General features: G+C 48.1%; 1 protein-coding gene across 1 annotated transcript in view; it reads right to left on the reverse strand.

Annotated features, from left to right (window-relative positions):
• Positions 1-775: 775 nt before the first annotated feature.
• LOC135812834 (uncharacterized) overlaps positions 776-25,977 on the reverse strand; it is a 93,410-nt gene continuing 68,208 nt past the window's right edge. Inside the window, exons 13-19 of the mRNA XM_065326050.1 lie at positions 24,330-24,377; positions 22,257-22,328; positions 21,035-21,217; positions 15,434-15,475; positions 3,721-3,747; positions 1,135-1,323; positions 776-780 (exon numbers count right to left, since the gene is read on the reverse strand). Coding sequence (XP_065182122.1) covers positions 776-780; positions 1,135-1,323; positions 3,721-3,747; positions 15,434-15,475; positions 21,035-21,217; positions 22,257-22,328; positions 24,330-24,377 — 566 coding nt within the window. The remainder of the gene's footprint in view (positions 781-1,134; positions 1,324-3,720; positions 3,748-15,433; positions 15,476-21,034; positions 21,218-22,256; positions 22,329-24,329; positions 24,378-25,977) is intronic.

Here is a 25,977-nt window from a genome sequence, read left to right on the forward strand (position 1 = left end):
GCCCCCAGTGAAGATAATACTTGCTACTAGTTTGGGTGGCTAAATCAGAGTGGATCTGATATAAGCGTCACTAGCACCATTGATTACACAAGAGTTTATCTAGCCAGAAGCAGTCCATGGTTAACAGGTATGTACACTTCAAATAGAAAGTATATGAACCCTGGAACCGACAAAGGTGGCAGGTACAACATTACACTTTCAAACAGCCGAGCCCGTTGGCAACAGACCCAACATAATCAGGCATAAGTGTACCCCCCCCCTCCCCCCCCCCCCCCCACACACACGTAAGGTGAAAGGTGTACATTTGTGTTTGTATGGGTATGTGTGTGTGCGTGTGTGTATTTGTGTGTGTGTGTGTGCGCGCACGCGCACGCGCTTGCGAATGTGATGGGGGTCATGCATGTGAACGCATCTATTTGTGTTGGTGTGTAAAACTTGCAAAGAAGAGCGTTTGCAGGAAAGGAAGACTTTTAAAATGTTATTCCAAGCTGAAAGGTGCCACTAAAAATCTAGACCACGTAGAACAGACTTGTCACAACTAATTTCCACAATAAATGCAACACACAGGAGACATCAACTTACTTTCAACACCTGTGTTGGAGCAGCAAGAAGATGGCGCCGCAAACATGCACACATACGCATGTACACACAAGCAGAACATGCACAAAAACGTCACACCCACGTTGAAGCACATGCCCACACATGCCCGCACATGCACATACATACAGATAATAGCCATCAAACGCACAATAGCTCCCCACTGGTAGGTTTACACTTAAGCTATACATACATGTATACACAGACAGCATGCACTATTCCATCATTCTCAGCAGGTCAGTATAAAAATAATATTATGTACTTGCACACGATCTTACTGTATACTTCTTCGTTCTGCTTCCACCTACTATTATTATTATCTTCATTTTATTTCCGATTCGGTTGTTCTTTAAACAATAGCAATGCCTAGAGATCAATATTGGTGAGTTCTGAAAGAAAACCTGTGCATTTGCTGAAGCTCATCACGCCAATCGAAAGTCGCATGAATGAGTCTCCCCTCTTCTGGCAAGAGACGCTGGCCTCTCCCGAATTATTTCAATTGTCTAAATACAGTCACCCAAACCAGACCATGCTTACGGATGCACATCTTGTCCTCAGGTGGAGAAGAGTCCGAGATCGACCAGCCATAGAGACCGTTCCTGCTAACACACTGTGCCACTGCGTGCGGGGTTGCAGGGTAGGATCCGGTGTCACACGTCACCTCACTGGCCATGCCATAGTGTGTTGACACAAACTTTCCATTCATGACCCTGTAGTCGTCGCATACTATAGTATTAGCCAACCAGAAAGACGAAAACAAGTCGAGGGCATTGGTCAGGTCAAGAAGGGCACACACAAACACACATACATACACACACACACACACACACACACACATACACACCTCACCTCACACACACACACACACACACACACACACACACACACACACACACACACACACACACACACACACCTCAGACCTCAGACATGCCCATCGCGGAAGTGATGATAGCGAACAGCTATGTTAGACATAGTAACTTGTGCTGGGATTACACCATTCCACAGCTTGCAAGGCTGATGAATTGACCGCCACTATTTTTAGCCTGGTATTCACCACACAGCTGTTTGAAGTGACTTTTTCTGGCCAGTGAATCCCTATTTTTCATTTTTCCATTCTTTTCTACACACACACCACACCACATACTCCGGCATACACTGGCTGTTGGTAACCACCCAGGAGAATGAAAGAAAAGTCAGGAAGAGTCCGAGAAAGAGAAGAAAGACGTGTGTGACCATAATCGTCTGGAATTGAACCCGCAACCTCTCGATTGGAAATCGACTGGACATACCACAGCACCATATGGGACACACACACATACACACACACACCCACACATACACACACACCCCCCCCCCCTCCACACACACACATACAAACACACACACACATACATACACACACACACACATACACACACACACACACACACACACACACACACACACACACATACACACACACATACACACACATATACACACACACGCACGTGCGCGCCCTTTGCTCTTAAAGTGGCAGACTACCCAAAATTCGATGTGGAAATGGCTTGCTGTGGACGTCCCAGCACTGGATGTTGTATCAAATGTACGACCTCGTAGCACGTGCTAGACCTAAAAAAATTCAAAAATTGACTTGGGTCTGTGGGAGTCTGTGAGAGAACGCCCACTCGTTCCGTAGTGACAGATTCCAGGGCCACGTTGAGGGGCCCTACCCCACCACCCATGGCTGCTTCTGGACTTGTTTTAGGTTTGGGTCCCGCGCACGGACAGAATGGGCACGAAAATGTGAAAAAATTGTAAATGCATTGTTTGGCTCCAGGGTGGCTCGCACACCGTGGCACTATGCCGGAAATTTGAGTTTTTCCGGCCTGGAAAGCCTGTCAGTGAGGCGCAAGAACTTATAAAATCATGTCCTGAGGGCCAGCATAGTGGCAGGAGTGTGTGGTCAAAATTTCACTCAAATCCATTGAGAAACGCCAAAGTTACGGGCAATTGAATGCCATATGAAATTTATGGGTAGGTTGCCCCCTTTTAACCCATGTACCACTACTGCAGTGTATTCTGTGAACGCCTGTCTCGCATTGAAACCTCTTTTGAATACGGGTCTACGACAGGTCACAGCGAGACAGCTCACAGCGCGACAACTCACAGCGAGACAAGTCACAGCGAGACAACTCACAGTGTCGTCAACTCACAGTCAAGACAACTCACAACCAAGACAACTCACTGCGCGACAACTCACAGTGTCGACAACTCACAGTGTCGACAACTCACAGCGTCCTTATTTTATGTAATGGTGCAATGAAGACCTGGAGTCTGTAGGGGTTGGTCCTAGTAAAAACCTACAATGTATATGATAATAATAACGCGACGTTCTCGGCACTTCCCTATTTACATGTAATGCAAAGAAGAAAATAACATGTAACTCGGATGGTGAGCCAATTAAACAATTCTGAAAAGAAGAAGGCCAAAATGTTACGAGTTATGCGCTCCGGCAACTGGAGGTCTTGCAGTGTGCCTGGGTTCGGCGGAATGTTCTGAACCCGCAGCCGATCGCGGTGTGGCTGTGAATTGTCGCGCTGTGAGCTGGGGTGGCTGTGAGTTGTCTTGGCTGTGACTTGTCTCGCTGTGAGTTGACGACACTGTGAGTTGTCTTGGCCGTGAGTTGACGACACTGTGAGCTGTCGGCTGTGAGTTGTCGCGCTGTGAGCTATCTCGCGGTGACCTGTCGTGTTCCCTACGATGGTATTTTGATGTAACTTGAGTACCGTCTTATGGTGTTTTGATGTTACAGGAATACTGTCTTATGTGGTTTCGTCCTCATCGACATGTACATGTTGGAGTGGTAAGGATCTTGCAGACAAAGTCAGATGTGAACTGCATGTAGTGAGGTGAGCGGGGGGGGGGGGTATACGAAATTTGATTCAATTCCACACCTCCGTTGCATTAAGCTAGGCAAATATACACAGATAGAAAAAGGAGAACGAAAGTATCTGTCCGTGTATTCCGCTCTTTGCTTTCGACAAATTGAGCCCTCTACGGACGATGGATGAACTTCACATGGTAAAAGTAAAATACCGGTATATGTTTTTGTTTAATTAACTTGTTGATACCACTTACCGATGGGAGCCTCTGGATCGTATTGGCCTGTACAGGGTGACAACGAAGAAAACGAGAACGGAGAGTTGTTAGAAAGTCTCCTTTTCCAGTGCTGTGCTGCTTGATCTGTTTACAACCCTTGTGACCAAAACCTGGCATCATTTTCTAAGCATAGCAATACTTGTCATATCGTACTGGAAATTGAAATTAGTGTGTGTGTGTGTGTGTGTGTGTGTGTGTGTGTGTGTGTGTGTGTGTGTGTGTATGCGTGTATGTGTGTGTGTGTGTGTGCTCTCAGCGGACTGCCGACTTTCCAGTTTTGCAGTCGCTCGTCGTTCCATATTGTCGGTCCCGCAAGGGGACACATGACCGTCATGGCAGTGTTTACCAGGACCAGGTGTGTGTGTGTGTGTGTGTGTGTGTGTGTGTGTGTGTGTGTATGTGTGTGCTTGTGCTAAATCCAGAACTTTAGCTGTGACAGGTACCCATGTAGAAAAAGTCGAAAGCGTAACAGTCTTGTTTAGGCATTAGACACCCTTAGCAAACAATGGAAACGCTATTTTTTACGGTACTCGTACCTTGATCACCCAAATAGCGTTGAAGCTGCACCGTTTAAACGATATGGGGGCTGATTTATCGTTGTTACCAACGGTACGTTTTTTGGCCAAATATTGCATAATCTGTACTCAGTTCACCTTGTATCGCGTATATGGTGACATAAATGGTTGTACCGCGCGAACTAAAAGCTATTCTAGCGGCAACAGCGTACTAAAAATAGTGTGCATCTTGCTAAAGGTCGAGACCAAATCACGTTATTTTCCCCCTTACGGTAATAGAGAGGTTCCGCACTACGTAAAGTTGAGCAACTTTAAATTAGTGGGCGGGGAAAACCCGTGAATTCGCAAGTTTGCACTCCACTTACGGAAAGTTGTCTACGTAGAGTACGCAGATAGGGTTCTGATAACGTAGCTGGTCCGTAAGTGGATTGGGGTACAAATTTATGACTCTCTCCCCAGGTCGATCTGGTCGTACACTGCCGCGTTCGGAGTTGCCAAGGGCAGCTACGTGATTTGAAAACTCCGTATGGCGGAACGCAGATGCGCATGCAGTTTACGTAAGACTTTCCGTAGATCGACTGCGTTTTTTTACTAACGTAATTACGTTATGCGGAACCTCTCTAATACCGTTACAACATAACGTTGTTTGCTAAGGGTGTCTATTGGCGGATAATGCTCGAAAAGGTGGCAGATTCTGCTCGAAAAGCAGTGAAATTGGCAGAACCATACAAACCTTATGGCGGGCAATTCCTCGAATTCTGCTCCATTTCTTTATCCACATACCAAACATGCATGAAACTTATCAGAAAAAGTACCGAATTCTGCCAATTTTTCTGCCGGCATTATCCGCAAAGATCTAGTCTTGGTTGCATCTACTCTAGCACTCAGTAGTACATGTACTAAAGACCACCGTGACTAGCGACCAGCCTGGTATTAAAGACCAACGTGACTAGCGACCGGCCTGGTACTACAGTCCGTTTCAAAAAGATTTGCAATCCTGGCGATCGCCCGCAGAGTTTGGCGTCTTACCGTATGAGCACTCGAGCGCTGCCTGGAAAAACTCACTGTGAACTCGAAGAAATATTCCGCGCAAAAGCAGGAAAACTGACAACTCACTCACGTTGATACAGTCATGTACGAGTACGTCTGGTTTACAACAAACGAGTTCTTCCTCGTATCGATAATGGAGTCAGAGAGGACATGTCGAAACGAAAGTGTTGTAAATGTTGACGAGCGGCATGTGTCCCAATTCGTTTTGTGACCAAAATAGTTTCTTTGAGCTGCGATGCAATTTACTCACCGTGTGACGAAAACGACATCGACACGGACTCATTCCCAAGGCCATGACTTGGCAAAGCTATCCATGTGACTTCGACGACATTTTGAGAAAAGCAGACGCTTGTGAACGCTGATAGAAGACGGCGTTGACTGCTAAATTCAAATAAATTGGCGATCTTGAAACTAAAATAAATCTCAAAAAGCTACAGCGCGATGACTTCTATATTCACTCACACCATTGCAGTGTTGTGGGTGTGTTCACATGGCGTGAGCCAGTCAAGTGTCAGTCAGTTCGGCAGGAAGCGCGAGCTTCAACAACAAGTCGTTTGGTGCAGCCATCTTCTTTGTCTTGCACCAGCTTGATCACCAAAACAATGAAAAAAAAGTTTGACTTGAGGATAGGTTGGGATTTGAACTCACAACTTCATGGTCAGCAGACAGCATTCATAACCACAAGGCCAAAAAGGAAAGGATAAATCGTGGGTTTTGATAAGAAAATCGATACTGGCTTCCTGGGCAAATGGTAAACCATGGGAAAAGGCCGGAAACCTGGCCGAAATTCTAACTCCTTAACGGCTGGTCCAATTGGTCCGAAACCTTCACAGAACAATTTGCCGTGTCCTAACAAGCCATTCTATGTACTTTGTTGTCCAAATTTCCCTTATCTTCATACTTTTTAAGACCCAAACCTGATTGTAAATCTTTTTGAAACAGACTATAAAGACCACCGTGACTAGCGACCAGCCTGGAACTAAAGACCACCGTGACTAGCGACCAGCCTGGTACTAAAGACCACCGTGACTAGCGACCAGCCTGGTACTAAAGACCACCGTGACTAGCGACCAGCCTGGTACTAAAGACTACCGTGACTAGCGACCAGCCTGGTACCAAGAGTACATAACCCCCCAGAGTGTGCAACGCCGATCCAGCTCTGTGTAGGGTCTTGGTCGAGCGGAATCGGATCTTCTGATGTCATGCGTACACTTCACACCAGCGCAAGGCCGGTCTCGAGGCAGGGCACCATTGTTTTTGATCCAAGAGTACCCGCGACTCCCCGGGTTCCCCCCAGATGTGTACGGTATTATGACGCAAAGATCCGATTCCGCTCGCTCCGCCCTATGCAGAGCTGGATCAGGCGTTGCACACTCTGGGGGGTTATGTACTCTTGCTGGTACTAAAGACCACCGTGACTTGCGACCAGCCTGGTACTACAGACCACCGTGACTAGCGACCGGCCTGGTACTAAAGACCACCGTGACTAGCGACCAGCCTGGTACTAAAGACCACCGTGACTAGCGACCAGCCTGGTACTAAAGACCACCGTGACTAGCGACCAGCCTGGTACTAAAGACCACCGTGACTAGCAACCAGCCTGGTACTAAAGACCAACGTGACTAGCGACCAGCCTGGAACTAAAGGCCACCGTGACTAGCGACCAGCCTGGTACTAAAGACCGCCGTGACTAGCGACCAGCCTGGTACTAAAGACCACCGTGACTAGCGACCAGCCTGGTACTAAAGACCACCGTGACTAGCGACCAGCCTGGAACTAAAAACCACCGTGACTAGCGACCAGCCTGGTACTAAAGACCACCGTGACTAGCGACCAACCTGGTTTTAAAGACCACCGTGACTAGCGACCGGCCTGGTACTGAAGACCACCGTGACTAGCGACCAGCCTGGTACTAAAGACCACCATGACTAGCGACCAGCCTGGTACTAAAGACCACCGTGACTAGCGACCAGCCTGGTACTACAGACCACCGTGACTAGCGACCGGCCTGGTACTAAAGACCACTGTGACTTAGCGACCAGCCTGGTACTAAAGACCACCGTGAGTAGCGACAAGCCTGGAACTAACGATCACCGTGGCTAGCGACCAGCCTGGTACTAAAGACCACCGTGACTAGCAACCAGCCTAGTAGTGTGGTGCCCGAAGTCGTAGTCCTAAATTTGTTTGACATGGGCGAGCTGACAGGCGAGCCGACAAAACTGCTCTGCTCTCTGCCTGGTATTGAGCAAAATGTGGTTAGCTTGCTGCAGACTTTGAAAACTTTTGTCAGTGAGTCGAGAGACCGGGAGAGGTGCCTCCTACGACGCTTAGATGAGCTCTCTGCACAAATCGTGGAGTTGAAGGCGGAGGTTCGTGTCTCCTTTGAAAAGAAGTCCGCCATTACAGCCGTGGATTCCTCCTCGGAGCTGCCCGGCAGTACCCATACTCTCAACAGCCAGCGTACACGCCGTACCCGTACCAAAGGCAAAGGCAACCATGCAAGCAAGCAGCAGCAGTATCTGCAGGATCAGGAAACAACTGGAGCGCACGTGGACGCCGTATCCCGTAGCCGCACTTTTGAAAAAGTGATCGAGGACAGTGGGCCCTCAGGCACGGAGTGCTCGGACGCAGATGACTTTCAGCAGCATGGAGGATGTCGATTCGGACACATGCCAGCCAAGCCTGTGCCCAATGCAACCCCTGCATTGGACTTGGAGGCCATCCAGGGTGATTCTTGGCAGTTGGTGGCTCAAGAGCCTCGCCGCAAGAAGCGAGTAGTTGTCTTTAGTGGCAATCTCAGTGCCCAGTGCAATGACCAACGGCTAAGCGAGTTCATCACAACATGCTCCACCGCAGTACACCAGACAGTTGCAGTTCATGATAGCAGTGTCCGTGAAAACAAGAAGGGAATGATGACAGGAAGAGTATCTCTTGATGCTGATGCCCTCCCCACAGTCACCTCTGTAAACCTTTGGCCTAGACCACTGTATGCGAGGGACGGTGGACATTCCATGAAAAACGTCACGGGCCAGTGCCAGGAAAGGGAAATGGACAGTCTGTGCTGTCGAAGAAGTAAGCCAAGGACTCAGCCACTCACAGCTCCGACCTGACACCATTGCCTCCCGACCGTTGTTGTTGTTGTAGAAGTTTATTTAACGTCGCACCACAAACAGGCGATTTCGCCTCCTTTGATACATGTGGACGACAGAAGGAATAAGAGAGAGTGGAAGGGCAGAAATAAATACCGTAGTTCTGCGCATATAAGCCCACGGGCCTATATCCGGATATAAGCCCACCTCCGTTTATAGGCCCATGGGCTAATAAACAGACCAAAACACCGTTACGGACCCGTTTGTCAAGTTTATTTTCGCAATACTGGTACGAGCTGTTCTTGTTGATGAGCCAGAAAACAAGAAAGTGGAGGGTTAAAAAAACCAATAGTACAGCATGTCAGTGCAGACTACATTACCAGTACCGGTACCTACAGTAGGCGGACAACCGCGCACGGACTTGTACCTTTTCGCGTGCCAGCTGCCTTCAAAATTCGAATATAAGCCCAGGGCTAAAAAACGAACCATTATTACTGATTTTTTTCCCCGGAAAATGCATTATTTCGTATAGTAGCCCATGGGCTTATATGCGCGGAACTACGGTAAGCAAATCAACCTCAGGGCTACACCAGAGCAAAAACGGAATGGGAACATACTATCTACAAAATAGCGTCATACATATAATATTGCAAAACACGTTTACTATTCTTCAGTCCGCTATACCACAGAAACACCTACATTGTTCCTCGTGTACGTAAACGACATTTCAAGCTGCTTGTCGCATGGCACAAACCTGAACACTTTTGCTGATGATACAACTTTGTACTCCCTCCTTGACCAAGCCTCGAATGCCTCACTACAACGCAGCCTAGATGAGCTTCATGCCTGGGGCAAGAGATGGAAGATTGCGTTTGAGCCATCAAAATCGCAAACGATCACTCTGTCGCACCAGCGGAAGGATACAGTGCCTCCCCAGCTGTCATTTGGCGGAACTCCTCTCCCACCAGATGAATCTGTGAAGGTGCTCGGAGTGACGTTTGATTCTAAACTGAGCTACAGACTCCACCTTCGGCAAGTGGCATCACGTGCTAAGCAGCGGCTGGGCCTCCTGCGGAAGGCAGCACCCCTCCTCAGCCACGCGGGCAGGGTGACTGTTTACAAAGGATTCGTCCGGCCAATGCTGGAATATGCCCCCCTTGCGTGGATGGGATCAGCCCCCTCACACCTGGCCATGCTGGATGCTGTCCAGCTCCGCGCCCTAAATGTCATTGGTCCTGGTACGATTCTTCCCAGCCTCCTTGTTCGGCGAAAGGTCTCTGCTCTCTGCCTACTGTACAAACTGATGTGTGGCCATGGTCTGCCTCAAGTTGCAGCCATGTGTCCCCCGCCGGCTATACCGCCACGTCATCGCTGCACTCGAGCAGCCCAAGCAAGGCACCATCCCCTCCAGCTTGAGCTGAATCTCTCGCCACGAGCTCCTGATTACCTTCTGCGCTCTTTCCCATACTGCATTGTGCCAGTGTGGAATAGACTGCCACAGGCAATTCTGGACAAGCAGCCAACCCGGAAACACCTGCAGAGATTCAAGATTGCTGCATACCGTCACCTGCAACAGAGTGACTGGTGCTCTGCTCATGACTGGTGCTAGCCATGCACATCTATCACACTGGCCTGCCATCAGTGGACGCAAATCATTATGTTGACCCTCTTCTCAAAGTAGCATTATAGTCATAGCGACGATATGCCGCTGAACTCTTTCTCTCTCTATACTTATATCTCTCCACCTCTTTCACGCTCTTTCCCTCACTTACCCATCTCTCTCTTTCTCTCTCTCTCTTCTTTCTTGTGCCCTCTCTCTCTCCTTCTCTCTGTCTCTCTCTCTGTCTCTCTATCTCTGTCTCTCTGTCTCTCTCTCTCTCTCTCTCTCTCTCTTTCTCTCTCTCTCTCTGTCTCTCTCTCTGTCTCTCTCTCTGTCTGTCTGTCTCTCTCTCTCTTACTCTCTCCCTCTCTCTCTCTCTCTCTCTCTCTCTCTCTCTCTCTCTCTTCTCTCTCTCTCTCTCTCTCTCTCTCTCTCTCTCTCTCTCTCTCTCTCTCTCTCTCTCTCTCTCTCTCTCTTACTCTCTCTCTCTCTCTCTCTCTCTTCCTCTCCCTCTCTCTCTCTCTCTGTCTCTGTCTCTCTCTCTCTGTCTCTCTCTCACTCTCTCTCTCTCTCTCTTACTCTCTCCCTCTCGCTCCCTCTCTCTCTCTTACTCTCTCTCTCTCTCTCTCTCTCTCTCTCTCTCTCTCTCTCTCTCTCTCTCTCTCTCTCTCTCTCTCTCTCTCTCTCTCTCTCCGCCATTCCTCTCGCCCCCCTCTCCCATGGTGCTTGCTGTGTACGCCGATCCCGAGACCCTTGGTCGGGGGAGTCCACTGCATCTCGCCAGCGCAGCTCATGTAGCGCCTACACACTTTTTTGTTTCGTCTTCGTTTTGTCTCCCCCTTCTTCCGTAGGTATGTGCAATGTGATTAAAAAAAAAAAAAAAGCAAAAAAAACAACACTAGCCGAAAAGCATTTAAACGGAGCCATGATGCGCTTTTAGCAGGGTACAGAACTGAAGGTGGCTGGGCTCGGAACGGAAATCAGACGGGAGCTGGTTCCACAGGACTGCGCCGATGAACTGCATGGTCGCTCGACCCGCAGGACCGGGCCAAAATGGTACTCGAACGAGGTGATGTGCTGCTCGCCAAGTGCGGTCACCAGTAACTTTGACAAAGACGCAGGTGAAGGCCCCTCTATATAAATGTACCCCCCTCCCCTCACCCTGTGCCTACTCCTCCCCAGTTTTTGGTGCACTGAAGTGTCGCTGAAGCCGAGATCTCAGGTCGGCGGAGATGCTCCAGTTTCACCACCACAGTTGCGTCTGCAACCACCTCTATCATGGAGTATTCTGTTCTCGAGGTTTGTGGTTTCTCGTAAAAAAAAAAAGACGCCAGGGTGAGGCTTCGGCGGCTCCGCCACAGCGCACCTACTGACTTCCGCACCTGCTGGATTGTTGTGTGATTGACATGAGGCTCCCAGGAGAGCTGCCCATCTACCATTACGCCCAGGTCCGCAAGCGGCGGCATGGGGATTCACCTGACTCCGGCAGCCCACTGATCAAGAAACTGGACGAAAACCACCAGCAGCAAGAGTCTGCCGAGCAACAACAACTGAATGCAGACATGCCAGCAATCATGAAGCTCCTCCTGACCAATGCAGGCGGGCTGCTGTCCAAGTTCGGAGAGTTTCAGCACGCCCTGTTGCTCTCAGCAGCGGCCGTTTTTTGCAATAGTTACTGAGACGAAACTAACAGTGGATAAATGCTCTCACAGTGCATCTATGATCCCGGAATACTGTGGTCCGATTCGCCGAGACCGAACAGAACACGGAGGTGGCATTGGAGTCTGGATCAAAGCCGGCATCGCGTACCAGCATCTGGATCAGTACCAGTCTGCTGAATTCGAAACAGCCTGGCTCACCGTTGGCCATTTCAACAGCAAAACTTTCATAGGTGCAGCCTATCGCCCTGGTTCCTGCGCTGACAATGATCTGGCTCTACTCGAGCACTTAGACCAAAACATAGATACCATGCGGCAGCATGGTATTAAAGCACATGATTCTGGCTGGAGATTTTAATGTTCACAGCACGTCCTGGCTTGGCAGCTCTCGAACGACAATCGCAGGGGAGTTCTTGGAAGAAATCAGTGCAACACACTGTCTTGTCCAGCACGTGACCCAGCCAACCCGTGGGCCAAACACATTGGATCTCGTCTTGTCCGACTTTCCTGGCACTGTCCACACAGCAGTATCATCTCCCATCGGGCGCTCGGACCACTGTGTAGTATTGTCCAACTTTCAGGAAATCACTCCTGTACTGGAGCGGCCAACAAGCAGGAAAGTATAGCGTTATGGCCAAGCAGACTGGGGCAGACTGAGGGCAGACTGAGGGCACATTTCCGCAGCTTTGACTGGGCTGCTGTCGTCTGCGATGACCCCGAACTTGCAAGTGACCAACTCCCAACTGGAATTCTGGATGGAATGGGCACGTTTTTACCATCTAAGACCCTGACAGTACGGACGACAGACCCTTGTTGGTGGACACCTGAGTGCAGCACTGTAGTTCAAGCAAAGACTCGTGCGTGGAAACGGTGGCGTCAGCACCCCGATGATGGAGATTTGCGAGCTTCATTCATTGACCTAGTGGCCCGTACAGCTGTTATTTTGCTGCGCGCCCAGTCATCACAAGTCATGATGCTCGTGTCAAAGCTGAGCACAGCGCAGGCTCACTTAGCGACAAGCAATGGTGGTCCAACATGAAGAGAGCTGCTGGGATGGAACGTGCCTCTGAGATACCTCTTCTGAAGGACACCGACGGCACAGAGTATCCAACTCGCCAAGCCAAGGCCAATTGCCTCGCCAGGTACTACTCCCAGAAGTGCAGCCTTGTAGATGATGACATACCTCCAGACGAACTGCCAGAAATGCAGCATTTGGACCGCCATGGTCTTGACAACATCCATTTCCGGCTTGCTGATGTAGCCGCCGTCTAGCCAAGCTGAATACATCGAAGGCAACAGGACCTGACAATATTCCAGCAAGAGTCCTAGCTCAGTGTTCCAGTGAGCTTGCAGAGCCAGTCACCGAACTGTTCTCACTCTACTTTCGCCACGGTATTCAGCCTACCAAATGGAAGCTGGCCCATGTGGTTCCAGTCTTCAAGAAGAGCCCCCGCTCGGATCCCAAGAACCACCGGCCAATCTCACTACTATCCATCCTGTCAAAAGTAATGGAGAGTATAGTAAACAAGCAGCTCGTGAACTATCTGGAGCGTTTCAATATTCTGCCCGACAGTCAATATGGCTTTTGGCAAGGAAGAGGCACGTGCGACATCCTCACTGCTTTGCACACTGAGTGGGTCAGGACTGTCAGCGATGGAGGGTACGCTCAAATGGTGGCGGTGGACATAGCAGGAGCATTTGATCGGGTATCACACTCTGGACTTATTTTCAAAGCCAAGAACTTTGGCATTGGTGGCTGCCTGCTGCACTGGCTGCAGGATTACCTCCTGAACCGCACACTATCAGTCCTGGTCCACGGCGACTCATCCTCCCCGGCGCCCATAACAGCAGGTGTGCCCCAAGGCAGTATCCTTGGCCCGACACTTTTCTTCTTGTATGTGTCTGACCTGGGTCAGTGCCTATCTCCGGAGACACGACTAAGTTCCTTTGCAGACGACACAACCCTCTACAGCCTCATCCGCACGCAGGACAATATGAATGACATGACTGCCGCCTTGCAATCCAGCCACAAGCGTCTTGAAGAGTGGGGAGAATGCTGGCGCATCAGATTCGAGCCCTCTAAATCGCAACAGCTACTGATGACTACGAAAGCCACACACCCTGCTGTCCCTGACATCCAGTTTGGAGGTATCGCGGTTCCGGAAGCCAACACCATCAAGCTTCTTGGAGTGACATTTGACGCCAAGCTGTCATTCCGGGATCATTTGCACTCGATTGCGACACGTGGCTGCCAGAGACTGGGTGTTCTCCGTCGGGCTTGCCATGTGTTACATTACCATGGCCGGCTTTGTGCGTACAAGGGATTTGTGCGACCTATCCTTGAGTATGCTCCCCTTGTGTGGATGGGAGCTGCATCCAGCCACCTCGCCTGACTCGACCGTGTGCAGAAACGTGCAATGGCCATTATTGGCCCTGGTGCCCTTCTCCAAAGCCTGTGCCACCGCCGAATTGTATCTGGGCTGGTATACCTGTACAAGCTCCAGTGCATCCCAGGACCACCCCAGCTCACCGCCATGATCCCCCTCGAGCCAACCATATAGAAGCTCGGCGCACCCGGAGTAAACCCTGACCAGCAGCACCATGTGCAGCTGCAACAAGTCCTGGACAGGAGAGCACCTGCCTATGCTTCTCGCTCCTTCCCGTTTTCTCGGTATGGAACAGCTTGCCAAGCGAAATTGTAAGGGCTCCACTCACCTTGAAACGGCTCCACACGTTCAAAGAGGATGTCCATACCGGTAAGTACCTTACGCACCAACACTGGCTGATGGCTACCGACTTCTACAGATGAACTCTTGACTGTGGCACGGGTCATGTTCCTTGGTTCGGCTATGCTGATGATATTGGGCTTCATTTACCTTTTATTATTAGTTTGTTTTGTTTGTTATGATTTCTTGGTTTTCCACTCGGTTTAGTTATAATTTAAATTATTATTTGGTGCAGCTTTAGCGCTATGTGGTTTATGATTTTTACTTTTTCTTAATTTCGTATTTAGCGCTTTTGGGCGTCATTATTTTCTTCTCATTATTTTCTTCTCATTATTTCGCACCAAGTTATTATTTTTGTGGTATTATCTAGCTTCTGTTTGTTTTGCAGTTGTTCTTGTGCACCCCCCCCCCCCCCAGAGTGAGCCCACACCCATTTTTCGATACCTAGTTGCAACGCTGACGCCGAGACCTCTGGTCGGTTGAGTTGCTCCCAGCACATCAGCACGTCGTCCCTACATCCCCTATGTTTTGTCCTTTTCCTCGTTTCTTTTTGTTCTCCACCTGTTTTCCAGTAGGGCTGTGTCAATAGTAAAAAAAAGAAAAAAAGACTGGTACTAAAGACCACCGTGACTAGCGACCAGCCTGGTACTAAAGACCACTTTCTTCGCCATTCACGGACGACCTCACACTCATACATGGTTGGGCGGTGCAAACCTCTAACTAAGGACCAGCTGCCATTAAAGACCGCTTTCTCTGGCCCCAAGGGGTGGTCGTTAATCACAGGTTCACTGTATTAGGACATGGAAGCAGTGTCAATGCTACTTCTGAGGAGGAGTTCACACAGTACAGCAGGGCATTATAGTCTGAATGAGTGGCTAGAGGGAATTTCCATTATGAATAATTATAGTGCAGTAATCTAGCCGAAGCCATTAGAGATTAGAATGAAGCAGAGTACCGTACAATGAATAGACGGACACTCTGCTAGCGTGTGGAGAATCTACCTCATGCAACTACGCAGGGCTGGAAGAAGGACAGACTTGTACACTTCACTCACCTGCTGGTGCACCTACGGTATATGTTCCAAGAAGGGTGTTCTCTGTAAAAGAAACAAAGAGCGAAAATTTAGAATCTCCACTATGAAGATGATAAGCATTGTAGTCAATACCATAACGAGAGAGCTTGAAAGCTCAGGGCCCTACGCTATGCTTTTATACCTTTTTGCCTAGCTGATCGTACATGTTATTAGAACAGAAGGATATGTTTTTTTTCCGTTGATTGGCCACATCAATAGGGAGGTTTCGCTCTACGGAATTGCGTATGAAAATAACGTAGGAACTGCACGGAATTTTCATACGTAAAAATCAGAGCTGTTGGGTTTCGCTCTACGTGATTTCTCCACGACTGCTAAACATGCGTTGTTGCTTTGGAGACGCGTTGGCTGCATGCGCCCGCCGCATGCACCATGAACCGAAACCACGTTTCCCTTTATATTTTGCACGTGTTGTACGGTGTGTGTACCTTGTGTTTCGCGCGGCTTGAACGTTGCCATGGACAAATGCGGAAAATGCGAAAAAATACTTCAAAAAGTCCTACGGAGGATCTATAGAACCTAACGTAGGAAACAGCTTTCCTACGGAAATCCGTAGAGAGATTTACGTATGAAAGTTGCCCTCGCTCCCCAGCGTGTACGACATACGGATTTATATACGTAATTACGTAGAGCGAAACCTCCCTATTGTATTGCAAAAACGTTTCAATCAGTTTGAATATGAGTTAGGCAAAACTATTTGCAGAATTTATTGCGGATTGTTATTTCCCTAATATCATCTACTTTTGGTTTGCTTCTTTTCTTTTTATCTCCTTATACTGTAAATCAATCAATTTTGGCCGATGAGAAACTTTGGCCGATGAGAAACGAAACGTTTCGCCGTCATTAAACTTTGGCCGATTGTAGTTTTCAAAAAGAAATCGATCGGCATGTTTTGCTCTCACATGCATCCATTGCTCAATCATGCATCATTTGCCTCTATGACAAACTTTGGCCTGCGATTTACTTTGGCCGGTTGGTACCAAGCGGCGAAATCAGTGAAATGAAATCGCCAGCGAAAATTAGTTGATTTTAATACAGTAATCGGATTTTCTGGCCTTTTGTAGTAATACATTGACCTGTTGAGACAATGAGGACGCCGAATGCATGGTTGCCTGTGGAGCACATTACATAACTTTACAGTCTCCTACAATATGTATCCTGTCCGACGGCAAAAGAGGCTGCAGATTTAGTTTTTCTGCGCGTCGTCGGGATGTCTGTCCTGACGTTTCCTGGGACCGGCGCTGACTCTGCCGATGACGGGCGTTCTGGACTCGACGGGATGTCTGTCCTCACGTTTCCTGGGACCGGCGCTGACTCTGCCGATCACGGGCGTTCTGGACTCGATGAGATGTCTGTCATGACGTTTCCTGGGACCGGCGCAGACTCTGCTGATCACGGGCGTTCTGGAGTCGACGGGATCTCTCTTCCGACGTTTCCTGTGACTAGCGCTGAATCGCTCGTTAAAGGGGAAGTGCATCGATTTTTCAAGTAGGGCTCAGATGAAAGACAATTGGATATCGGTTCCGATGGTATATCTCTCGCTTGCTTACGGCAAGGGAAACTTGCCATATCGCCGATTTCCCGATCCCGTTTCCATGGCGACTACAGCTGATGACGCACATTCTGCTTAGCTTCGTGAGAGAGAAGGTCGATCATTGAAGAATTGTGTCATTTTCAGTTGTCTTCTTGTATTCACGAAGTGAAAGAAGTACTGTGTTCAAGGCTGTTAGTGCCGTGAACTGTTTATTAGTAGTCCTCTCCGTTGTGGAGTGGGACGTGACACCGACAGGGGAAAGCTGGAGTGCGGAGACGTTAGCTGGCAAGCGAAAATCGTGACGAACCAAGTGCTGAAATCTTGGTTGGGACAAATCAAACGTTCAGCATTTACCTCAACCAAGGACCATGCCGTTTGCTCTTTCCACTTCCTGAAGATGGATGCGCTGCCTGCTGGAGACTCTCCTATCTCTCGTAACATCTTCTGAAGCCAGGTGAGACGACGAGTAGCGGAGATTAGCGAACGAAATAATGTCGTATGTTTTGAAATTTTTGCTGAACATTTCTCAGGAGGGATGGCGAATACCAAGCATCTTCTCCAAGTCTAGAGAAACCATTTCGTAGGCTACATTCCGCCTAGGGAAATGCAGGAGATGGCCTGGCTGGGGAGGACACACTTGGAGGAGAACGAAGTAAGTGATCTTTTTATGTTGTTCTTTTGTATTGCAATCTTATGTTTGACGAACATACGGCATGGTGCATAGTTGGTCGTTGAGTGCCTGCATGTGCATGTATAAGTGTGTGCTGATAAACACTTCCTATGCAAGAATCTGACACTCATGCTCTCTTTCTTTCTTGCAGTATGTGCGCACGTGTGTGTGTGTGTGTGTGTGTGTGTGTGTGTGTGTGTGTGAGAGAGAGAGAGAGAGAGAGAGAGAGAGAGAGTGTGTGTGTGTGCAGGAGCAGCGTGGAGCATGCCAGTGTGATCGCTGTGGCCGTTGCTTTCTTAGCTGTGGTGTTCTTGCTCGTCACAAGTGTGTGGCTCAGCCCCCAACGACAGTGGAGCCGTGTTGTGGTGAATACTGTGTGTCCTGCGACCGCTGCTTCCGTTCGGTCCAGGGCAGGAATAGACACCGCTGCTGAAGCTTTCCCCGGCCGTACGTCAGTCTCGTGACAGATGACCCGAACTCTCATTTTGTGTGTGTGTGTGTGTGTGTGTGTGTGTGTGTGTGCGTGTGTGTGTGTGGTGTATGTATATGTATGTGTGTTGCTCCCTACGTAGACAAACTCTTGTTTTTGTGTCATGGGGCGGCGTTCTCCCAATCTCTCTCCAGGCCCACGTGGCAGTGACTCGACAGGGCAAGTGTGTGTATGGTGCAGTTTGTGTGCTGGCATGTCTGTATAAATATGATGGACAGGAATTTGTTCACTCACAACGTTCACGAAAAACCATGCTAGGAGTTGCTGGAACGTATGGAGTCTGCGAGCACTTACAATAACTTACGTCATGTCACAACAAAGAACGGTGCAGTGTTTGACCCTCATGTAAACATGATGGTGATGGTACCTCACCTAAGCTACCCATGAAGCTAGAAAGAACATCAGGTCAACAGAATTGTACCATAGGAAAGCATCTATTGCCCGAACTTCTTCATTTGAAATGAACAATACCCTTCTCCATAGAGACAACATGCAGATGATGTGTATGGACAAATAATATAAAAATAGGCCATTCACTGAGGGCATGGAATGATCTCTACGTGTCGATTGGATAGACACATGCACGTTTGCAAGGAAAGCATTGGTTCATGGGTTAGTTCATGGGCTGATTGAGTTCACACGGACTAAGTTCATACATGCCATCTCTCCGGAGAAATGTTCAGCAAAAATTTCAAAACATACGACATTATTTCGTTCGCTAATCTCCGCTACTCGTCGTCTCACCTGGCTTCAGAAGATGTTACGAGAGATAGGAGAGTCTCCAGCAGGCAGCGCATCCATCTTCAGGAAGTGGAAAGAGCAAACGGCATGGTCCTTGGTTGAGGTAAATGCTGAACGTTTGATTTGTCCCAACCAAGATTTCAGCACTTGGTTCGTCACGATTTTCGCTTGCCAGCTAACGTCTCCGCACTCCAGCATTCCCCTGTCGGTGTCACGTCCCACTCCACAACGGAGAGGACTACTAATAAACAGTTCACGGCACTAACAGCCTTGAACACAGTACTTCTTTCACTTCGTGAATACAAGAAGACAACTGAAAATGACACAATTCTTCAGTGATCGACCTTCTCTCTCACGGAGCTAAGCAGAATGTGCGTCATCAGCTGTAGTCGCCATGGAAACGGGATCAGGAAATCGGCGATATGGCAAGTTTCCCTTGCCGTACGCAAGCGAGAGATATACCATCGGAACCGATATCCAGTTGTCTTTCATCTGAGCCCTACTTGAAAAATCGATGCACTTCCCCTTTAACACCTTTTTCTGGAGACGACGGGATCGCTCTTCAAAAGTATGTTTTTGCTGACGCATCCTATCACCTATTCGGCGTCTATTCTAATTTATTTTCCTCCTCGTCTCCCTTTTTCTTTCCAAATCTCCCTCTACATCAGGGAGTCCAATACAGTCAGACCTCGCTTATCCGGTCCTCTTTTATCCGGATACCTCGCCATCCGGAAGAAAATCACTGGTTACGGATTTACAGCATATGCCATGCATACATACAGTGTGTGTGTTCGATTATCCGGTTCCCTCGCCTATCCGGATATTTTTGTGGAAAACGGATGTGTGCGGTTAAGCGAGGTCTGACTGTACATGATACGACCAATATTGGTACGGTAAGGGACGGATACGGGAGCCAGCAAATATTGTGGCCAGCTGTTATGTACAATTCTGTAGAGCATTTGTAGTCACAGATACGGGACAGATACGGGATATATACGGGACAGATACGGGATAGCTCCAGGCGTGACACAAACAAACAAACAAACAAACAAACACCAAATTAAAGCTGTGTGGACCCTGGCTAGCGCCAGACGTTACTGAAGTACTGACGTTCTGCATGGCTACGGGAATAAAAGCAATTGGCTGTCAAGAAAATGCAGGAAGGTGAATGAAATTCGAAAATTGATCACATTGAAGAGCCTGTTCGGTGGGTTCATTACTGTGGTGGAGGTTTCGGAAAATAATGCCACAGCCGTCGAGGAGCCAGACAGTTGACCCGGTGTCAGGCCTTATCCTATGATGTGGACATGTCCTAGGTCTTTAGAAGCGAGCAAGAGGAGTGAGGCTTTCTGCAGGTTTCATACATATGTTTTGAAAATTTTAGGGAATTTTTAAGGCTTACCCAGAAGTTTGAATTGCCGAAAAATACTGTCTATCGAGCAAGCACAGGTGGTTTCTTGCAGGTTTGCCAAGTCGAAGGTTCAATGGAAGTGTGCACTGGATGGCAGTCGTGAGTCAGTCAAGTGTCAAGTCAGTCATTGGAAAGGGGCAACCGCCAGTGTTGGCAGCCGCTTTGCCCACATGCTCCGTGTATTATTGGGTACTGTATAGGAAAAAATCATCCCCCATTACATGTATTTGTACATGTATGCAGGGGCGTGTGAACTATTCTGTTCATTAGCCATCCACTTGTTTGCTATCTTCACCTTACAGCCTCCCATTGCAAACAAAACTCCAGGAACTGCCTTCATTTTTAGACACTGTCACTGGGACATCTTCTGGGGATAGGGACAAAAGCCATTGCCCCCCCCCCCCCACTTGTTTGGCGCTAGTCCGCACACTGGTGTATTTTCTCTTTGATGTAGGCAGGTGTAGTGGGATGGTCTAAGGCCATGCTTGAGAAACAGCGGGTGCCAGGTTTAAGTCCTGCCTAGAAGCAGAAGAATCAGAGAATGGGATTTTCGGTATGGACCCTAGCCGAGTCTGACGCGAACCGTGAAAAAACAATCGAAAGTAGCTTGAGTCATCTGTCTGCTCTTGTCTTACACGAAATCCCTGGTCGCTGAAATTTCAATCTTGTAAATACTGGCAACAACAATACCACACCAATGATCAGTAGACCATACTTACTGGCGCACATCTTGTCCAGAGGGATAGAGTTGACGTTAGACCAGCCGTAAATGCCGTTCCTGAAGGTACACTTCGCGAATGCGAAAGCTGTGCGTTCGTATCCAGCGGGACATGTTGCTGGAACGGTGTCGCCATATTGTGCATGCGCAAATGTTCCATTCTCGAATGTGTAGGTGAGGCATACTATTAGCAATTCAGAAGTACAAAATAAGTCAGGAGCATTGGTCAGGTCAAACAACACACACACACACACACACACACACACACACACACACACACACACACACACACACACACACACACACCATGTACCATGTATACGCCCGTCACATGAGAAGCACGCAAATCTGCAAATGCACTGGATGTGCACCCACAGATTTTCTCTTTATAGCAACGATAGCGGATCTGATTCTGATTGAAACAGATCAAGACAAGCGCCAGGTAACTGTCTAATCCACACAACTGGATGTGAATACACACACACACGCACACACACACACACACACACACACACACACACACACACACACACACACACACACTTAACCCCTGTAGCAGTGTACTTCAGTGTATTCTGTGAACGCATGCCTCGCATGGAAACCTCTTTTGAATACAAGCCTGATTTGCAAGATGTACCGTAGGCTAATGTCTTATCCACCTCCACCGAAGTCACAAAAACTCAAAGATTCTGAGTTGGTACTCACCAGTACCATTGTGCTCTGACACCAACCACATACATAAATTCACCCAGTGTTATTAAAATAGAAGAAATCACATGGAGACCAGTTATGAAGCAACTATCCACGACTGTAACAAGATAATAAGCAATCAGAAAGTGCGATAACAGGGCACAAAAACTGTGTTGGGCAAAGTTTTGGCAGGAGCTGATTGTAAAGTAACTGGTGGTGTTAGTGGAAATTACAGCATATCTTGTAGTCGTTGAATAAATCTGTAATACTCTCGGGTGGAGAGCCAAGGATAAATCTATAGAAAAGAAAAAGAACCAAGGGACTACGTGTACACGGCGTGCTTGAGCTGATAGCCAGTTTGTTGCAGAACGTCAGTACCGTCGGTCAGTGTCGTGCAATGTTATCGCATGAGCTGATTGTTTAGTAACTGGTGGTGTTAGTGGACATTATAGCGTAACTTGTAGTTCCTTTTTTCCTTTCTGTTTTCTATAAATGTAATGTTGTTTTAAAATTAACTCGTTGATACAACTTACGGACGGTGTCCTGAGAGCGGTCGGTGGTGCCTGTAAGTGATGGCGAACGGAGATAAAACTCGAACGGCTGCCCTGCACAATAAACAGAAAAAATAGAAAGATGTCTGGTGCCTGCAGAGCTTGAGCTCCCACTCAATAAAAAATATAAAGATGTCTGGTGCCTGAAGAGCTTGAGCTCTCACTCATCCCCCCCCCCCCCCCATCCCGCACACACATGAACCCCCCATCCCGCACACACACACATGAACCCCCCATCACGCACACACACACATGAACCCCCCATCCTGCACACACACACACACACACACACACACACACACACACACACACACACACACACACACACACACACACACACACACACACACACACATACACACACACACACACACCTGTGGCCCTTACTGGCGAATACTGTTCCCCTCCTCCTCCTCCTCCTCCTCCTCCTCCTCTCCCTTCCACCACCCCCCCCCCCCCCCGCATTCATCATCTGAAGAAAGAGTACATACTCGATAATTTCTTCCCCATCTAAGCTGCATAAAGCGAAGTGAATTATTTGTTTGTGCCATTGTGAATCATCGGATAACCTATCCTCCTTTTTTTTTGGTGTTGAATTTTCACGATGGAACCATCGCCAATAACGTGAGATTTGTTGTTGTCGTTGTAGTCGGTGTTGTCGTCGTCGTCGTCGTCGCCATTGTCGTTGTTCACTAGCCCAGGCATCATAGAGCCAAGAGAATATAGCCTTTGTTGAATGAGCGCCGATGAAATGCCGCATTGCTCGTCTCAGCGCCAACAATACACGGCGCTATTGATTTCAACGCTAAATATATGTACAAGAAATGCATGATTTGGAAGATTGTACATCCTGTAAACAGTAAAGTTTGCGTAAGAGGTAGATAAACCTCTCACGTGACCAGTGAAATGACGCAGATAGAGATGCTTCCGCTAGCAGCGTTGACGCAGCCAAGGCATCTACAGGCAATGAGCACTACAATACCAAGCATCGTACAGTGTGTAGTGTACTACTCCCTCTCTACAGGTACCAGTGCGTGTATTTCGTGGAGTTGCCCGGCGGCGGCGGCAGAGTAGATTTGGGGAATTGGTTTGGGCGTTATCGTTGCTTTTTCTTTCATCATTTTAAATGATTCAGATCCTCTGGAAGCCCTCTTCTCTCTTTGGAGCATGACAATGTTCGGCTTGTCCACGAGGGATACGAATGTACTCCAAACGTTCACTTTGCCTTCTACGCAGCAAGTCTCCTCCATGCATCAACAAAACAAAGTTCAAACTCGAGTGTGCTTGGGCTTGGGGTAGCAGTAGGCACCAAGGCTGGCTGTATTCTTGCTTTCCACGAGACCTTTTCAGAACTACAGGACTGCACTGTAATGAATTCCATGATTCTAGGACTCAAAGATTTGAATTCAAGATCACCTTTTTTTAGTGCCCCTTGGTCATATACGTACGCTCTACTTGGCAACGAAAGAATCAGAGCTGACATCAACTGCCGTTGAAATGAGCAAGGCAACAAAGGCGGTGATATTTGTGCCTGGCGTCCAGCTTTGATTGGAAGCACTTGCGTTCTTTCCGGTGTCGAGGATAAGCCCTTTGGTATGGAATAGCCAAGCGACAAGCGACACTGCTGTGGAAAGGGAGTGTTGATGGTGTGAGCGCTAGCGTGGCTCACGAACAGCATGATGCCGTCCGCGAACATGAGGGTATGTACCGGGTCAGCTACTGATGCGACACATCTCGTGCAGTGTGTGTGTGTGTGTGTGTGTGTGTGTGTGTCACGTGTGTGTGTGTGTGTGTGTGTGTGTGTGTGCGTGCGTGTTCGTGTGCATGTGTGCTTGTGTGTATGTGTTTGTGTGTGTGTGTGTGTGTGTGTGTGTGTGTGTGTGTGTGTGTGTGTGAGTGCTACTTCTGAGGAGGAGTTCACACACAACACCAGGGCATTACAGTCTGAATAAGTGGCTAGAAGACATCTTCCTTCGAAATATGGTGTAGTAATCTTGCGGAGGCAGTCCAGCAAAGCACAATGAAAATAACGACAGACTTGCACACTGAACTTACCATTTCTGTAAATTTGATATTTACCAAGAAGGGTGTTTTCTGAGTTTGCTGTAAAAGGAAAACGAAATCGAGAATTTCAACTATGAACATGATCATCACTATAGTCATCAAAATGATTTTACGAATATATAAGCATTTTCCTGACGGCCGATTGCTTTTAATAAAGCAATCTGCCGTCAAGAAAATGCTTATATCTTGGAAAGTGGTACAGACTGTGGAGCAGACCTGATCTTGCTCGATTCACTCAGCGAACCCCAGAAAATACCCTCTTTTAAGGTGCCAGAAATTCACCAGCAGCAAGCGCCGAAAAACTGCTGGGGTTACACAGCCTTGTGCATGTTGTGTAGGTTTTCGTAGATGGGTAACATGTCACAAGTAATCCTGAGATTGGAGTATTACTGCTATGTTATGCAGCCATTGCTCCATTATGCCTGTTCAGAGACAATCATCCACTATATCAGCTCGACGCTTGAATCCATTGTATTATGCATGTATTTATAATAAACATATTACAACAAGGACAATCAGGGCTTGTTTGCTGCGACTTCAAGTTTCATGCTCTCGCAATCATGCTATTGCCTGATGATTGCGAGAGCATGAAACTTGAAGTCGCAGCAAGCAAGCCTTGATTGTCCTTGTTGTTCGGTTCTGTATTACCCTCTGCCTCCGCGGTGTTGAGCACTGTAAGCACACTAGGTACACCCTCCGGTAATATTATTATAATAGGATGTACGATGCTTTTCTAATTGTTTGGAAACTCCAACGCAGCCACTTACACATTTAGCGAACTTCATTTCTCTGCAAAACTCCAAAACGGTCTGTTCACTGCGAATAAAATTAAAATTTACCTGTTTACATTATAGGATGGCAATAAACAGAATCAGCTTGCTGCAAACCACCAGTTCTCAAGTGGGAAAGGCCTTCGCGCTTATGGCATTGTATTCGTTGCAATGTTGTATTTCGACTCCGCCGTACCGCTGATGTTGCTGCATGGCATACGCTATATGCGCTGTGTGCGTTTTTACTGTATACGCTGTTATGTCCCGTTTTATATGCGTATGTTTTGCATGTACGCTGTTTTGCACGCTATAAATAGCTGGTGTTATTACTGTTCATTGTTAATTATTCGATGAAGTGAAATATACTGTGTAAAGGAATAGAGTTGTCCTCGTACCGTGTGGTCGTACGATCCTGACAATTTAGAGAATCTTAGAGGGTTCACAACATTTGGCGACCACGCCAGGATCCTGGCGTGGTCGCCAAATGTTGTGAACCCTCTGGTTCTCTAAAGTGTCAGGAACGAATGACCCCACACGGCACGAGGACAACTATTTATTCTTTTATTCTCAACAGTATATTTCTTTTCCATCGACTAACTTCAACTCACAAGTCAAACGATTTGGGGCTTACTACGCGTCATCTGCTGCTGCGGTGGTGGCCATGGTAGAATATCACTAATGCCCACAACTTCGGCCAACTCGATTTCGCGAAGCTTGCCGCTGTGGGCTGTCGCACACGACACTGTCACCGATCCACTTCGACATGGGGCGGACGCTGGACCAGACAACACACAACCGATTCACCAAGCTCGCAGATGTGGGCTGTCACACACGACAAGGTCACAGGTACAATGCTTCGACCCAGGGCG

The sequence above is a fragment of the Sycon ciliatum genome, chromosome 3, assembly GCF_964019385.1.
Source record: "Sycon ciliatum chromosome 3, ocSycCili1.1, whole genome shotgun sequence".
NCBI classification, from domain to species: Eukaryota; Metazoa; Porifera; class Calcarea; order Leucosolenida; family Sycettidae; genus Sycon; species Sycon ciliatum.